Source organism: Amia ocellicauda, chromosome 5, assembly GCF_036373705.1.
Source record: "Amia ocellicauda isolate fAmiCal2 chromosome 5, fAmiCal2.hap1, whole genome shotgun sequence".
NCBI lineage: Eukaryota > Metazoa > Chordata > Actinopteri > Amiiformes > Amiidae > Amia > Amia ocellicauda.
In genome coordinates this window covers 44,605,380-44,624,187 of record NC_089854.1, presented here as the reverse complement: position 1 = coordinate 44,624,187, position 18,808 = coordinate 44,605,380, and the positions used below count along the sequence as shown (strand labels likewise).

The 18,808-nt window shown below is 36.0% G+C and overlaps 1 protein-coding gene across 1 annotated transcript in view; it reads left to right on the top strand.

Moving 5' to 3' along the window:
- The window catches only part of btbd11b (BTB (POZ) domain containing 11b), a 133,642-nt gene that overhangs the window by 79,386 nt on the left and 35,448 nt on the right, over positions 1–18,808 (top strand). Inside the window, exon 2 of the mRNA XM_066705402.1 lies at positions 9,667–9,816. Within this exon, the coding sequence (XP_066561499.1) occupies positions 9,667–9,816 (150 nt within the window). The remainder of the gene's footprint in view (positions 1–9,666; positions 9,817–18,808) is intronic.

Here is an 18,808-nt window from a genome sequence, read left to right as displayed (position 1 = left end):
CATGGTATCTTGCCTGCCTGGTGCTCATGTTGCAGATCTCCCTAAACTAGTAGACGGGCTACTGGCCAAAGCTGAGGGGAATCCACTGGTCATGGTCCACATTGGAACCAATGACATAGGAAAAGGTAGGACAGAGGTTCTGCAAGACAAATTTAAAGAGTTAGGAATAAAACTAAGAGCAGATCCTCCACGGTAGTTTTCTCTGAAATACTTCCAGTACCACGTGCCAGGCCAGGGAGACAGGCAGAGATTAGAAAGTTTAACATGTGGTTGAAAGCTTGGTGTAGGGAAGAGGGGTTTAGGTTTATGGAGCATTGGTCTTTCTTCTGGGATAGATGGGACCTGTACAAACCGGATGGTCTACATCTAAACAGAAGGGGGGCTAATGCATTGGGAGAGCGTATGTGCAGTGAAATTGAGAATCATTTAAACTAGGAACCAGGGGGGCAGGGAGCTCTGACAATGGGAGATTGGGAGACCAAGGGAAACTGCTAGTAGGAAAGTCCTGAAATGTTTGTACCTCAATGCCAGGAGTATAAGGAACAAGATGTTAGACTTGGAAGCCACAGTGCTGGCGTGTGACTATGATGTTGTAGGAGTGACAGAAACATGGCTTACAGAAAATGATGGGGATGAATACAAGTTGGAAGGATACACACAGCTTAGGAGAGACAGGCAAAATCGAAGAGGGAGTGAGGTAGCATTATATGTGAAAAATGACATTGAGGCAGAAGAACTTGTATTAGATCCCAGTAACGGAACAGAATCTTTGTGGGTGAAACTTTTCAACAAGAGATCTGGAGGATTAGTGGTAGGAGTGTGTTACAGGCCACCAACTAGATATTCAGAAAGATGCTGCATTGTACAGTGTAATCAGGACTGCATGTAGCAAGGATGTGGCTGTTATAATGGGGGATTTCAATTTCCCAAACTTAGACTGGGAAAGCCTAGTGGGGACTACAGAAGCAGAAATAGAAATGGTTGAGATGGTAAATGACTGCTTTCTAACTCAATTTGTCAGGGAACCAACCATGAAGAGTGCATGTATTGACTTGATCTTTTCAAATGACCAAGATAGAGTCAGGGGGACAGTAGTTAGAGAACCAATGGAAAATTGTGATCACAACATGGTTAGCTTTGAGGCATTCTTTCAAAAAACAAGGTCCAAGTCTAAAACAATGGTCTACAATTTTAGAAAAGCAAACCTTAAAGGTATGAGGCGGCACTTAGAAGAGGTAGACTCGAGCACACTGGATACAGAGTCAGTTGAAAATGGATGGGTATATTTTAAGAATATACTACTTGAGGCTCAGGAGCAATTTGTACCAAAACTTAGCAAATTGACGACCGTATGGTATGCAAAAAAATATAAAGAGAAAGAAAATGTTGTATAGTGCATACAAAAGGGATGGTGATGAAACAAAATACGTAGAATATGTTGAGCTGCAAAGAGATCTTAAGAAAGGGATCAGGAAAGCAAAGAGGGCAATAGAAAGAAACATAGCTCTTGGAGCTAAAACCAATGCAAAGAGCTTTTTTCAATATTACAACAGCAAGCGGTCAATAAAGGAGGAAGTGAAGCAGATAAAGGGCAAAAATGGAGGTATCTTGGAAAACGAACAAGATGTGGCAAATATTCTAAATTAGTATTTCACAGAGGTTTTCACAAAAGAAAAAACAGATGACATGCCACAGGTTGACAATCAGTCCAGTCAAACCCTAAGAGAGATCAGGATAAATGAGGAGGAGGTACTAAAGGGACTAGCAGAATTAAAAACAAACAAATCACCTGGGCCAGATGGGATATTTCCAACAGTACCTAAAGAAATTAGGGAAATTATTTATAGGCCGCTAACTCAAATATTCCAAATGACACTTAGAACAGGGGATGTGCCAACTGACTGGTAGACGGCAAATGTCATACCAATCCACAAGAAAGGGGACAAAACTGAGTCAGGAAATTACAGACCAATAAGTCTCACCTGCATCACTTGTAAAATGTTGGAAAAAATGATTAGACAGAAAATAGAGGAGCATCTTAATGAAAACCATATTCTTGGAGATAGTCAACATGGGTTTAGACGAGGCAGATCATGTCTTACTAATTTATTAGAATTTTTTGAACATGCAACTGCAGCTGTAGATCATGTGAAAGCATATGATATGATATACTTAGATTTTCAGAAAGCTTTTGATAAGGTTCCACACCAAAGACTGATCCTCAAATTGGAAGCTGTAGGCATTCAGGGTAATGTAAGTAGATGGATTATGAACTGGTTGATGTCTAGGAAACAGGGTGTCAATTAGAGGAGTGAGGTTGTTAGTGGAGTGAGGTTGTTAGTGGAGTTCCACAGGGATCAGTACTAGGGCCTGTGCTTTTTCTAATCTATATTAATGATCTGGACTCTGGGATAGTTAGCAAACTTGTCAAATTTGCAGATGATACTAAATTAGGTGGCTCAGCAGATACAATCTTGGCAGCACAGGCTATTCAGAAGGACTTAGATAATATTCAGTTGTGGGCCGACACCTGGCAAATGAAATTCAATGTCGACAAGTGCAAAGTAATACATGCAGGTAACAAAAATTTCCACTATAATTACACTATGGGAGGTACAGATCTAGATGAAGTAACGCATGAGAAAGACTTAGGAGTCTATGTGGACTGCTTACTTTCTCCATCCAAGCAATGTGGGGAAGTAATAAAAAAGGCAAACAGAATGCTAGGGTATATTGTCAAACGTGTAGAATTTAAAACAAGGGAAGTAATGTTAAGACTGTACAATGCACTAGTTAGACCTCATCTGGAATACTGTGTGCAGTTCTGGGCACCACACTTCAAGAAGGATATTGCTGCTCTAGAGGCAGTTCAGAGGAGAGCAAGCAGACTTATTCCAGGTCTGAAGGAAAAGTCCTACTTGGACATACTGAGGGAACTGAACCTTTTCACCCTGGATCAGAGGAGACTACGTGGGGACTTGATCCAAGTCTTCAAAATCATGAAAGGGATTGACCACATCAAACCAGAAGAGCTTTTCCAGATCAGCAGAGACACACGCACCCGCGGACACAAATGGAAATTGGGCTTCAAGGCATTCAAAACGGAAAACAGGAGACACTTCTTTACACAGAGAGTAGTCACAATCTGGAATAAACTACCCAACGATGTGGTAGAAGCTGAAAGTTTGGGAACATTTAAAAATAGACTGGATAGGATCCTTGGATCACTTAGATATTAATGGACACCAAACGAGCACGATGGGTCGAATGGCCTCCTCTCGTTTGTAAACTTTCTTATGTTCTTTCTTATGTTCTAAAACTGTTTTATTCTGAAGCCAAAATACTTTCAATTTGTAATTTGGAGTAATAATGTAGACATTTTACGTCAACCTATTCTGGCATTTGCATGAATAAACATTTTCTGCAAAACAATTATTTTGCCTTCAGCCCAATGTTACAGAGTATGACACTGTATAGAGTCTGATAATGTTCCCTCTGTTAAGAACCTCATTAAGATAATTGTGGTCTCTGATCTAACAGAGTATTATTAACACCCTGTGACAATGGTTCTTCCAACCAACTTTTCAAGAGAGGGCCTGAAAGGAAAATGCATTTTATCTTTTATTTTTTAAATCAACTTCAGCTGTGCTTGCTAATTGGAATATGATAAATAATTGAGATCGGCCTGTTTCACAATTTGTTTGTCTAATCTTCATTTTGCAGTTGATTTTAAATATTAAGTTATGTTTTTTCAATGATGGGGCAGTTTGAGGATTCGGTTCTTGCTTTTTGTCTTATGAAAGTGAAGCAGAACTCAGTTTAATAAGCATGTGGATTAAAAGTAATGAAGCATATTGTAGGTTTGCTAGAGGAAATTAAAGAGAAATGGGAATCACACTCCCTGCTTGCACACAGCACGATTTTGTAATGGAGACTTCATCTTTAGGGAGACAGAGGTTGGAACACAGGCTGTGTAAGTTACTTGCCGTCTATTATTAATTGAATTTAATGGATACAGTACATACAGTGCTTACTTCAAGTTGCTTCTTTTCGGCTTAGTAGGCTAGTGTTGTTCAATACTATATTACACCTATCCTTTTCTCTGCAATACACTAGAACTGGGCAGCTCAACATGGTTGCCATGGTGATATATATATTTTTACATTCTATTCAAGTTCTTTTCAGACAAGAAACCTCAGTAAACAAGAAAAAAGCTGGACCATTCAATGCACAAGATTGAAGATAAAAATTGCTTGTAACACTGGATAGAAAATGTGCTTAATTTTATTGTGCTGAAGTCCAGTGTGGTTTCGAAATGTGTAACGAATTTGTAGGAGTTTCTGTGAATGCTTGCGCTGTGTCGTATTGTTGGAGATATTATATTGTGTTCATAAGTTATGTTCTTGGTCAACAGTAGAACATGAACGATAAGCTATTGAAGAAATAGGCTATGTCATTTTACATAAATAAAAAGGAAAAAAAGTTTAGGTAGGATGACCCTATGGGGGACACTATTCCTGGGATGTTTTTAGACTGGAAATTGTTTGACATGTGGATTGCTATGTACCACATGCTGGAAGCTCTGGAGCTGTTCTGAATAGCTTAATGGGTAGGCCTGAGTTCAATCAAAACTTCAACCTGTAATTGTCAAATTACAAGCCCATTACTCAATGACGGGATTTCCTTAGCATAGCTATATCATACCTCTGGCAATCAAAAAACCCACCACCATAAACAGGGTATTTGTTTGGCAAATGGCAGGTGGGTCAGACCATTGATTTCAATGTAGGCTACAGTCAGCTTTTAGAAAATGACTGATATACTAATACATTTAAACAATACATATTATTTTAACTTAAATTTAAAATTTCTTTGCTGCAAAAATTAAAGCAATGGAAGACATTAGGTATTTAAAAATCAGGCATATGGTCTAAATCTACTTGTTTTCACTGACTCTGCTGCAGGGATGCCACTTTCAAACCCTTTCCTGTCTTAAATTCTCTTGGGATGGGTGGTCCAGGTGGCCCTGCTAGTTTCAGATTAATTTAGGACAACTTTCACATCTGCTGTTTTTGTCCATTTGTGACATTTTTACTCACAAGAGAACTGATCAATATGACAAGAAATCACTTGTCCATGTTTTGTGCTGTTGCTACTCTTTGGAGAATTCAAGACAGGAATTAACTTTTCAATGGTGTTGCTGACTGCCTATATTAATGCATATATTCAGTATCCAGATGTTCATGGATCAGAATATGATTGTAGCCTCATTATTTTATTTACAATATGACCAGAAATAGACATTGCCTCTCTCTCTCTCTCTCTCACACACCCACATTTATTTATATTTATGTGAGTGTAGCCTATATATTTGAGTGTATTATCATTAATTGTTTTCAAGTGCTAGGCAAATTTATGAAACCACAGGAATGTGACAGATTATTGACATTGCAATTCAGAATAAAGAATCTGAATATTGTGTTCATGTTGGGTTTATACATTGTTAAACCGTAATTGAATGAAAAATTGTATGTTTAAAAACAAACAATTAAAATGTAGAAAATGTGGCAATTAGTAATACAGATTAAGGTAGAAGTGGTCTTACAGTTATCTTGAGGTTGTTTTAAGTATTATTTTCAGTACTTTAGTTAGATTTTGCAATACAATTTATTTCATGTTAATGTGATAAAATCTCTGTTTTTTAGATGTACAGATGTATGTCTGGTATATTTTGTAGACAGTCTTTTAAAAAAAAAAATTCAACCACAACGTAAACAGCATAAACTGTAATTACACATGTGTATTTTTGTAAAATCAAGACCTAATTTATCCATGAAAAACAATAACTGTCACTGTTTTAGCATTCAAATTTTAACCATGTTCAGGTTTAACTCACGCTGCTAAAGTGATAGCAGGTGTACATGAAAAGTGTAACTTGCTTTTAAACCAAGTATTAACTTTTAATTGCTGAAAGGCAGTGTCTTTGGGTTTTGTAAATGACTTGCCAAATGTTTTATTAGATTCCTGTGCAGGCTTACCTTTGCTGTTGCATGATGCAAACACTATTAAGGAGGCAATAAAAGAGTTTTATGTGTTACCTGTGGTTTATAATAATTTTTTGGCAAGTTGCAAAAGGTTTGTCACTTTTGCACATTTATAAGGCAGACCCCAGATACTCAAATATGTATCAGTGCCACTGTAAAGAGAATGTAAAGAAACTGCAGAACTTCAAAGAACTGCAAGAAAGTGTAATGGAAATGTATCACTTCTAAATGAGGCATTCATCCATTGCAGTTGATGTATCATATAACTTAAACATGATACTTTTTAGATCAGTTTAATTTCAGATACTTATTTTTCATTGACGGCATTTGTTATTCTGTGCAAGAAGTGGTATATTTCCAAATAAACTAATATAATATATTATATATAGAACTATATCTAATTGCCTATGTATTCCCCTCATATTGAAGATCATACTGAAGTTTGTGTCTTAAAGCATTGCTTTATAACCAAAACATCTATGAATGGCTTTTCTAGCATCTTCCTCAGTTTAAACTTTAGAGATATAACATTGTAAATTATGAAAGTGGATAGGGGTCTAACAGGATGATATAACACCCTCTTCTATACTGTAAATACTGTATTGTAAAAACTGTAAAATGTTTGAGAAGCATTTTAAAATTCTTGAAATATTAACTTTTTAAAATCCATTTACTGTGGACCCAGACATAATTGAAGCATGACCTAATATTGCATTATGTGTGATGTTACACCCACACCCCCCAAAACAAAACACGTAGCCCTGGAGTGTTAAGTAAGTTCCAGAATATCACATCTTGAGCTTTCATAAAAACTCATTCTGCTGTTTGATGTTTAATACATAAATGTCTTAAAGAATTGGAAAGTAAATTATTAATTTTTGGAGAGCCCAAAGCTTGCAGGGTAAATCATCTGCATTTACATGTTTGATCTGATCATAAGATTATGAATAATGCATGAACTGTATGGAATTTGCCTAAAACTTAGCACTAGCAATGGCACTTGCTTGCAAAATTTTAAATTTTGCAAGCAAGTGCCATTGCTAGTTTTCAGTTTTTCAGCCATGGAGATATGTATGCTCTATAATAACTAATGACTGTATTATAGAAGTGCATTCTATAATACTGTGCTTCGGTTCCTCTTGAATTGAATGTGACTAAATCGGAGTTCACCAAACTTTGAATGTCCTTTGTGTGTGTGTGTGTGTGTGTGTGTGTTCTTTTCTGGGCTGTTACAACAACAGGAGCTCTTAAGATAATTATTATTAGATACCTTAATACTTTGGCAGTGAGTGTTGTATGTGCTAAACTGTAATTTGTATTTGATTGCACAATGTTTGAAATGTAATCTTATACAGTTGGAATACTCACCTTAGAGAATTATTCAAATATCTGTTTTCTTTCTCTTCTTACCTGTAAATGAATATACACTAAATGTTCCGTGATCCACTTGCAAAATCTTAATTAGCCACAATGCACTGGTTTAATGATACCTTAATTGTTGTCTGACTCCCAACTCCAGAGTTAATTGTATTTTCTTAAATGACTGAAGATCAAACACTACCCTCTCCTCTACGTTTAATTGTATTACTCCTGAATAATTATTCCAAAGTTGAAAACTCAGGAAAATAGTAAAAACGTGTACCTTGATTTAAAAAGAAGGTATCAATTTGAGTCCAGATGTATATGCAGCCTTTTTTTTTAATGTCCGTTATAATAGCTTTAAAACCACTCAGCAGTTACATTAATCTCCTATATCACCAGTAAACCTTTTTAGAATATATTAAATATGAAAATGTTCTGTTCGTTTGTGTAACTCTGAATAAATGTGAAGCACATTCACGACCACCATTTTACTCATTATGTTGACGAAAATAACTGCATATACATCCTACTATGTAATATTTTCATTGTGCGTCCTCAAGTACATGTTATATGATTGTGAAATCAATCCTTTTTTTCCAGTACAGTAATTTAGTTTTTGTTTTTCCTTTTTTTTATTTAACACATTTCTTCATTGTTGTGTTACTTACATAGATATTCAGTTTTAAAGCAAAGATTCCTGCAATGTATAACAATTGAAATGGCATCAATATTTGATTCACTATTATGCTCATCATTAAAATTGAGCCCAAGGAATTTACTACATTCAGCCAAGTCAACAGCCAAGGGGTACAGAGAATGTAAACAGCTGAAATAAGAAGATAGGTCAGGCAACGGTGTCTCTACAGGAGTTCCATGCCATCTTTAACAGCAGGTAGGCTAGATGGAATATTTTCAGCATTAGGGAAATTTAAAACTTAAAAGTAAAGCAGAATCTTCCGCTAAAGAATCATGTAGTTCATTTAAAGATAAGTGTTAATATATCACAACACTGGACACTAGTGAAAGTACTCAATGCACTATTAATGTATAGACAAAATCACACAGCTGTAGTGTAGCATTGAAATATTCAGGATGGAACCTGTTGCATTTTATCCTACATATTTTAACCTGAAACCTGTTGCATGTCGATCTTGATAAAATTCCAGTTTACCAGTTAATATGCAGATATTTTAACAGAAACTATAGACACCAAATCCAGTCATATTTTATGCATCACTAGCCTGTTTAGTTAAGGGCCGCACATTTGGTTGTAGAATAGACAATTTCCCTATTGAATTGAACTGAACCAGACTTCTGTGTTGTACTGTGATGTTTTCAGGAGAAGGAATCATTGCCTGGAAATTAATTATCTAAAGCAGCAGGTATCGAGTTTGACATCTTGCTTGCCTGATAAGCAAAATACACAATACTGAGGCTTCCACTGAATGTGTGAATTAGTTTCTTTGTAGGTGTTTTCTTTGCTTTTCCCATTTGTTTGCTTTGCTTTTTCAAAGAACCATGACGTTACAGTTTAAAACACAGTGGTCAGCAGTAACCTCATGCTTAATTCGTAGGTATATTTCGATGAATAATGTGCCTGCATGTGGGTTTGCTCAGTAATTAAAATAAACTGGCCACTGAAATTCTTTACTAAAACAAACCAGTTGAACTTGCCCACGCATCCCCAAGAAAGCAGCAGCCCAACTTATTCGTTTTCACTTGAGAAAAAAACGTTGCTGCAGATCTTGGGTTGTGATGTCAGTTGGGCCTGTGGAGAAAGCCAAGGTTTTGGCACAGCCTAGGCAACTGAGATCACAACTCCCAAAGTACTGAAGGGATTCTTCCGTCGGGAAAGTTAAATGGTCATTTCAATTCCGTTTCCATTTAAGGAGAGGAAAATCTAAACCCACGCTGACCCATTGGTATAAAGTCATACATCTCCTCCACTGGGAGCAGAAAAATCAGGGTATTCAGACTCCCACTTCTCAGCAAACAATTACACAGATGTAAATGGAAAGCTTTCTTCTGGATTTTAATCACTGTCTATCCAGTAACAGAAAATCTCTTCTTCTTTTACTCCCTGAGACTAAAAACATCCCACTGAATTAATCTACCCTGTGTAACAGTGTGCGGGCACAGTAGTCCATTTATAATGAAAAAATGTAGATGTAGTAATTAAATTACTGGGTAGCGTTGACTCTACATGTGTGACTGTACATCAATATCTCATTTATCTGTCTAAACTCTGTGTTATTTTCAGGAGTCCTCTCCCTGCCTGACAGCCTGAACCTCCACAGAGATCAGCAGAGGTCCAGCAAGTCAGGGGATGTCCACATGTACAGTCAGTCCGAGCTGCGGACGATCGAGCAGTCGCTGCTGGCAACACGTGTGGGGAGCATCGCTGAGCTCAGTAAGGGAAATGGATTTTGTTTGATGGCACCCAATCAACATGACACAAGGTTGCACACCACTGCACAAGGACACATTTGGCTATTTTAGCAGAGCCCAGATCACTCCAAAACAACACTAAACAATACAAGGAAAAGAGATGCTGAGCTTCCTGTTGTTGTTGGAACCAAATGGTATTAAATATGTGGTTTGAGTTCCCTATCAGTTATAAATGGCTTGAGAAATTTTTTTAGGAGACACAAGTTCACTGTATCTGCTACAACCAATCCGCATATACTCTGTTATAATCTGTAATAGTTTTTTATTTACTAAATACACTATTCAACCACTACTCCACAATGCTGCCCTGTCTTAGAAGTATCTATCAGGTGGTCACTGTGGTCTAGTGTAGTTAAGCATATTGAAGGCTTCTTGAAACCATATCAACCACTTTATGGTATGCTAAGTGTGGTAAAACCATGTTAAAAGTGCACAAATTCTATAGTAAATGTATCATGGTGAGCTTGCTTTTGGTCTGTCCTCCAATTAAATTCCTTTCTGACTTATTCACTTTCTCTTGTACTTTAAACCCCTCCATTACCTTTGTCTTTGGTTAGTACAAGTTCACCAAAAACTCAAGTCAGTCTGCCAAATAGTTTTTTTTTTTCTTGTTTGATAGGGAACCCTTGACACTCCTCCTTAAATAATTCCCAACAGCTTTCTCCCTACCATCCATCTCCCATGCTATTAGAAAAACAAGAAATACGTTTGTTAACAGATTCCTATGAAACAATGGCAATGCACTGTGATATTTAATTTATATGTTTAAAATTTAAATACAGATGTCAGTGAACGGACTGCCATTTCCTTTACTCATAATACATTAAAAGCCAAGGCAAGACAGATGAAAAGTCAGGAAATGGCATAATTTTTACTTTAGTATGTTTTTGAGGGAACTTGCAAAATAGGTGATTTAACTTCTGTTGAAAAGAAGTATCAATTGAGGTCATGCTTTGCGATGGTTCAGACTTTAGAATTTGCTCTGGGTGATAGGAAAAGAGTAACCCTCAGTTTTTTCTAGTTTTTTTTTTATGCTCTGCACATGTTCATATGCCATATGGTTTGATTTCATTTGCATTCTCTCTTATGCAGCTGGGAAAAATTATATTTTTCCATGTTTCTTAAATTCGTTAGTTGTTTTGGAGATTTCAGTAGAGGCACAATTATGTGTATACACCGATAAGCCATAACATTATGACCACCTGCCTTATATTGTGTAGGTCCCCCCTTTGCCGCCAAACAGCCCTGACCCGTCGAGGCATGGACTCCACTAGACCTCTGAAGGTGTGCTGTGGTATCTGGCACAAAGACGTTAGCAGCAGATCCTTTAAGTCCTGTAAGTTGCAAGGTGGGGCCTCCATGGATCGGACTTGTTTGTCCAGCACATCCCACAGATGCTCGATTGGATTGAGATCTGGGGAATTTGGAGGCCAAGTCAACACCTTGAACTCATGATTCATCAGACCAGGCCACCATTCTTCCATTATATACTTATAGTGTTAGTTTTTGCCTTAACTTAGGTGCATTACAAATACAACATAAATTGTGTCTGTACTTTTTTTTTATCACGTCCCACCATCTTGGATTGAAATAAACAATGTATCAGTAAATGTATGTTTTTTATTTAATAGTGACAAATGCAAAATATATAAAATAATTACTATTTAATTCTACTGTAAGTTCTTAAAACAATAGGTTTTTTTGTATAAATAAAATATTATACTGTATTATATTATACACAAGCACTATTGTTTTAATTTACTAAATATGAAGTGTATTTAAATTACTCATTCTCTCTCAAAAAAAAAATTAAGGCTACCTTTAAACTGCTTCATAAATATTTGTTATATGGGTCATTCTACGGGAATGGGACAAATTGCAGTCCCCACCTCAAATTTGTATTTAAAAAAATGATAATGTATTTAATATTTTGTCATATGCAATATATACCTATTTCATAGCTGCTATCATTAAAAATGATAAAATGTCCATTGTATTTTTGATGCAATTTTGGCATTTATGGGTCAATAACTACAAATGTCCATTGTCCCCACGTCCAACTCCTGTACTACTTTATCAAAAATAAAAAAAACTCTGGAATATGGAAATATAATTTTAATAAATAATGTTTTATTATTTACAATGTTAAAGTATTTTTGAAAACATATTAATGCATATATTTTAAAAAGTGTGCCAATTCCTGTCTCTAGTTTTATATGTCACTACTGTAACAAACAGTGTTTTGCCCCCTAGTTCAAACATATATTAGGTCATACCCCTTGATCATGTGATCATAAGAAAAGGTTGCATAATTTTCCAACTTGAGCACATGGTGAGTAGATCTCTTTCAAACACTTGTTTTAAAAATTACTTCAAATGTCTGAAAATCATGAGTTAGGTTTATTATTCGTCATTACCATACATGATTTAACATAATAAGTTCATGTATTTTAAAATAAATTAATGTAAATGTAAATTACTTAATAATTTCTGTCTTCAAAATACAAAGAGATCAGGATTTGTAGGCCTACATTTTTTATACAATCCTAAAAATGCTTAAAATTGTCAGTACCGTAACAGTCATTACCGTAACAACTTGTTTTGTTTCGGTAATGACCAAACTGTTACGGAAGTGACACCAGAAGTTATTTGTAGTAAACGATTTATGCTCGAAGAAAAAGAGAGGGCAAACTGAAAAGTGTTAACGAAATGTCAAACAGGGAACAGCGAAGCCAACGCAAAAGGTGGAAGGTTAATCAAAAGAGACACAGACAGGCAGTAAAAAATAGGCAAGAAATTGAGAAGTTTTGTTCAGCAACCACACCCCCAAACACACCAAGTGATAGTGACAGTGGCACACCACGAAGTTCAGCACAGTGAAGTAGAGGCCGAAAGTACGTGAAAAGGGATAGGGCAAAGGCATACAAAACTATCCAAAAATTGAAGGATGAAATTAAGATAAATAAGAAGAGGGCAGGCAAATACAAAAAACGACTACAAAGACTAAAAGCAAAGCTACAAATGGCAGAATCTCCAAGGTCAAAAACAACAAGGGAACTGAAAAATGTCACTCTACCAAATAACATAAGAAAAACACTCTTGTTCCATTTTATTTAAAGAATAAAAAAGCAACTCTTGTAAAAAGTATTGAGAATAACAACAAATAATAATAATAAAATATGAAATGTTTTACTGACTGCATTTGGCACAGAAATTATGCTACATGTTAAAAGTTGAGAACATGAATTTGTAAGAGTATGACGCATTAATTTAGCCTGACACTATTTTGTTTGGTGGTTCAATTACTTTAAAGATAGAAAGCAGTAATTGTTATGATTGCATGTTCTGAAGTACACATATTTACAATAAAAAAAGTTTTTCAGAAGCTTTGCAGTGTTATTTGTCTTTTAAATAATGTTTTAAATCAAATTTTAAATCTTTTAAGTGTCATTACCGTAACAAGCTGTCCTTACTGTTACTATAGTGTCATCACCGTAACAAAGGCTATTTTAACAAATAAAACTGCAGCTGCAGTATCAGGGGTGAGGGTTATACTGTCAAGGGGTTCAGAGATTCATGTCTGAAATAATAAAGAAGTTTGGTATGTTTTTTTCACTGCTAACTGATTTTACAATAAAAAATATCTATACAAAACCTCATGCACTTGTAAAGAATACATTTATATTTAATTTAAATAGTCAATAAAAACTGTTTTTATTTTTCTAAATATGAATTATTATTTTGTATTAATATGTAATATTATAATATTTAATCAATATGGTGTGTATTTTTCTTTATACAAGACATTTTATTAGTGTTTTGGTAATGACAAATGCATAAGTTTAACAAAATAAAAATCCCCAAATATATAAAAATACTAAAATTTCAGCTCGACCAAGTACATTTCCATACAGATGAGATCTTGAAATACTTCATTCAGATTGTTTCAATGAAACAAATAACATCAATTTAAAAAATATTTGGAACTCCAATTTGTCCCATTCCCGTAAAATGACCCATATATGGATATAAAGCTATTAAAGTCTGTATTATAGCAGTAATGTTAAGACTAAGTATATAACAGGAAGTAGTTGTAATGAGAGAGTAAAGACATGTTTGGAGTTTAATAAAATCCGAGGTTAGTAACCAGATTGCATCAAGCCGGATTATTATTAAAAGAAGGATCTGATCTACAACTTCGGACCCTAACATTACATGGGTATTAAGCAATGCATACAGGTGTTCTTTTTAAATCATAAACCTATTACAAAACTTTTGAAAACTGCGCATAATAAATAAAAGCTATAGCTATGTATAGAAATGTGCCTAGACTTTAAAAGTAGAAGAAATATTTAGGTAACACAATAATGGGCACCGATTCTTAATTAATTAATGTATGAATCCCACAAGAATGACATGAATGCCTCATGCACTTCCACTGAGCTCTGATGTTGATCACATACACTACCATTCAAAGTTTTGGGTCACTTAGAAATGTCTGTGTTTTCTATGAAAACACACATGAAATGAGTTTGAATAGGAAATATAGCAAAATGAATAGGAAATATAGTAATTGACAAGGTTAGAAATAATTAATTTTAATTGAAATAATAATTGTGTCCTTCAAACTTTGCTTTTGTCAAAGAATCCTCCATTTGCAGCAATTACAGCCTTGCAGACCTTTGGCATTCTAGTTGTCAATTTGTTGAGGTAATCTGAAGAGATTTCACCCCATGCTTCCTGAAGCACCTCCCACAAGTTGGATTGGCTTGATGGGCACTTCTTACGTACCATACGGTCAAGCTGCTCCCACAACAGCTCAATAGGGTTGAGATCTGGTGACTGTGCTGGCCACTCCATTACAGACAGAATACCAGCTGACTGCTTCTTCCCTAAATAGTTCTTGCATAGTTTGGAGCTGTGCTTTGGGTCATTGTCCTGTTGTAGAAGGAAATTGGCTCCAATCAAGTGCCATCCATAGGGTATGGCATAGCATGGCAAAATGGAGTGATAGCCTTCCTTCTTCAAGATCCCTTTTACCCTGTACAAATCTCCCACTTTACCACCACCAAAGCACCCCCAGACCATCACGTTGCCTCCACCATGCTTGACAGATGGCGTCAAGCAGTCCTCCAGCATCTTTTCATTTGGTCTGCGTCTCATGAATGTTGTTCTTTGTGATCTGAACACCTCAAACTTAGATTCGTCTGTAAATAACACTTTTTTCCAATCTTCCTCTGTCCAATGTCTGTGTTCTTTTGCCCATCTTAATCTTTTCTTTTTATTGGCCAGTCTAAGATATGTTTTTTTCTTTGCAACTCTGCCTAGAAGGCCAGAATCCCGGAGTCGCCTCTTCACTGTTGACGTTGAGACTGGTGTTTTGTGGGTACTATTTAATGAAGCTGCCAGTTGAGAACCTGTGAGGTGTCTGTTTCTCAAACGAGACACTCTAATGTATTTGTCCTCTTGCTCAGGCACTGGGGCCTCCCACTCCTCTTTCTATTCTGGTTAGAGCCCATTGCGCTGTTCTGTGAAGGGAGTAGTACACAGCGTTGTACAAGATCTTCAGTTTCTTGGTAATTTCTAGCATGGAATAGCCTTCATTTCTCAGAACAAGAATAGACTGACGAATTTCAGAAGAAAGGTCTTTGTTTCTGGCCATTTTGAGCCTGTAATCGAACCCACAATTGCTGATGCTCCAGATACTCAACTAGTCTAAAGAAGGCCAGTTTTATTACTTGTTTAATCAGCACAACAGTTTTCAGCTGTGCTAACATAATTGCAAAAGGGTTTTCTAATGATCAATTAGCCTTTTAAAATGATAAACTTGGATTAGCAAACCCAGTTTGATGTTATTGTAATGGCCAAAAATGTCCTTTCCTTTCGAAAACAAACAAGGAAATTTCAAAGTGACACCAAATTTTTGAATGGTAGTGTATATAAGCCCTGACCCCAAACCTGGTCTGTAACCCTCACCTTGTTATGCATGTAATTAACAGCAACTCAGATGAAGTTCATAAGGTATTCGTACATGATTAAGAATTGGTGCCCAGTAATGTAATATGTCATCAAGTACCAAGACAATAACTGCAGGCACAATGAAAGGATGTTTTGATATACCACTAACAAAATAATTATAACTCAGTATTTTATAAATACCACATTAATTGTAAATAGCTTACACTGTAATTGCAACCAGTTCAGAATAACCTAATTAAACACAAAAACATAAGTTCTAAATAAATGGCTCACTACTCAGCAGGAAATTCTACCCGGAGAATTAAAAGTAATGGAAACTTTATTTAATCAACACATTTTATTTCAAAGTTTTCTGAAACATCACATTTTGACAAAATAAGCAATGAGCGTTTAATTGTTGAATGTGAGGAGACACAATATTGGTGGGAAAGTATGTAAAAAAAAAAGTTACAAATTAAATTAAAAAATGTTCCACCAGCAGCAGAAAGATCTCTGAAGTTGTACATATGCTGGTGGTGCTGGGATGGAGCCAATTTAAAAATTAGGCATCCTCTCCTCTAGACCCCTTAACAGAGTCATACAGGATATAAACAATTTTTATCCCTGAAAAAGAAATGGGAAATTTTATTAATTTCTATGTAAGTTTTGGACAAACTAGGTGTTTTTCTTACTCATCACTGCTTTAAGAGGTCTTTTATATAAGAAATTCAGAAAATAGTTTCTAATTTTAAGAACATAAGAAAGTTTAAAAATGAGAGTAGGCCATTCGACCCATCGTGCTTTCTTACACAGTTTCATAGTCAGTGGCAATAACCTAGTTTTCGTATTTCTCATATTGAAAACTAGTTTTAAACAAAATAAAATTTAACCCCACGCATTCCACTATGTATTAGTAAATGTGTTTTAGCTTCTACCACACATTGTTTTTATTTGACAGCCATGTAACATGTAATGAACATAAAATCCAAATCGTGATATCGAATATTGTGATCTTATGCAGAATATCACATTGAGGTAGGTTATTTTTTAGCAAACTGACCTGCCAGAACAAACTAGTCCACATTAATTTATTTTCTTAATATATTCTATCTGTTTTTCTAGGACAAGAATGGTCACATTTCTTCATGATTTTGATGATCTCAACTCTTCATATTGACACGTCCATTGAATGCTAACGAGTGGCTATGAAGTTAAACTGAGACATCAGACCTGCTACCTGCTATTTAAGGCGTTTCATCTTTGCCGTTCTTTGGTCAATATTGACAATGGGCTTTTATGTTGCACATCCTCCGCACTTGGTCCGCATAACGCAGCTTGTTTATTGTCGATCATCAGAGTGTTGGCGGTTTCCTCTTAACGACTTAAAGAGAAGGAGAAATTCTGTAATATAACTTGCATGATTTGTGGAGTATGTAGGATAAATTGAAAAGGGAAATAAGTTTATTATACTTTCCCTCCACATGCAGAGAGAAATAAAGGATTCAGAATTATAACCAACACACACCTATAATAGTCGTCATTTTTTTTTGTTTTTGACAGAAAATTAATCAGCTCCTATTGTATTTGTGGGCTAAGCTATTGTATTTGTGGACTGTCTTTCTCTCCTACATTTTCTTGGTGTCCTCTGAAAGCAAGATTGCAAGTAGTCAATGTAAGCTTACGTCAGTGACTCTCTGTAAAACTTGTAAAACAGCTCACCTGCTCTCTGTATTCAGCATCTAATTTCAGGTTAGTAGTCTCGTAATTTCTCCATGTGTCGTAAATAACACAGGCTGCTAAATGTGAACGAGTCATTTCATGTTCTTTAATTTTTTTTTTTAAGAAACTGACATTTTTCGGTTTGGGTCCAGGTTCAACAATGGACTAAGTAATTCAAACAGTTTACAGCTCTGCTCTGTTCACTGGCAGCAGCAGCAGAAGAATTTCAGACAGATTTATGGGAAGAGGAGCATTAATGCAGCACATGGTCTGGAAGGTGTGTACAGCCTCATCATAGGCAGGTTTCCCCGTGACATAATCATTTTAACTCAGACTGCTTTCCAAGTGTGGGAAGATATATATAACTGTATATATATTATTTGTATAGAGTATAAATCAAAAACCAGATTATTCTCTCAGGGTAGCAGATGTAGCATGTGATTTGCTTTAGCAGGTTTGCTTGTCCGCACAGCCTCCTCCCTCTTGGACAGATTGGGTCTGAGCTCTCGTGTAAGTCGGTATCTGGACACTTCTCACTCTCTTTTCTGCAGCTAGGTAATGCGCCTCAGAGAACTGCTTGACCTCCTCCGTTTCATCTTAAAGATCCAGTGCTTCTGATTTCATCCTGAGACTTTGGTGTGAAATGAGAAGTATTTTTCAATCTCCGAGGCTTCTCTTTTTTTAACAGTTTATTCTAGGGTGTTGTTTATACCTTGCAGGCCGAAAAACCCTCTTAGTGAAAAGTTTAATTTGCTCATATCACTACTTGTCATACTGAGCTCTGTGTGTTTGGTCCCTGTACATCTCACTTATTTGCTGTGTGCATCAGAGAAAAGGATTAAACACCTTTCCCTTAAGACCAGTAATGGTTGTGCAGGCAGTGTGGTGAATCACGGCTTATGTATGTCTGATGTCTGTCGAGGAATAGCTTGGGGATGCACTGCCGTGAAAGGCCCTAGATAAAGCTTTGTTATGACATCCAGACATAATCTATATCCTCTTTTAAAAACTTGGATGTGTCCCAAAACTCCCACCCTTCAAAAGTGTCCAACCAGAAGAGCTTGAACACAAACAGGTGTTAGGTCATTCCCTTGATCTAAACAAAGAAATTGATTTAATTGGTCGATATAATTTTTTGTTCACTTCGAGATCTTGTATTAATGATGCTGTTTCTGATGCAGTTCCTTCCAGTCCAGTCCACTATGAAAAATCACAAGGTATGGTTCCCCTGGGCAGTACGCAGCACTCAGCAACTAAAAAAAAGGGATCAGTGTTTT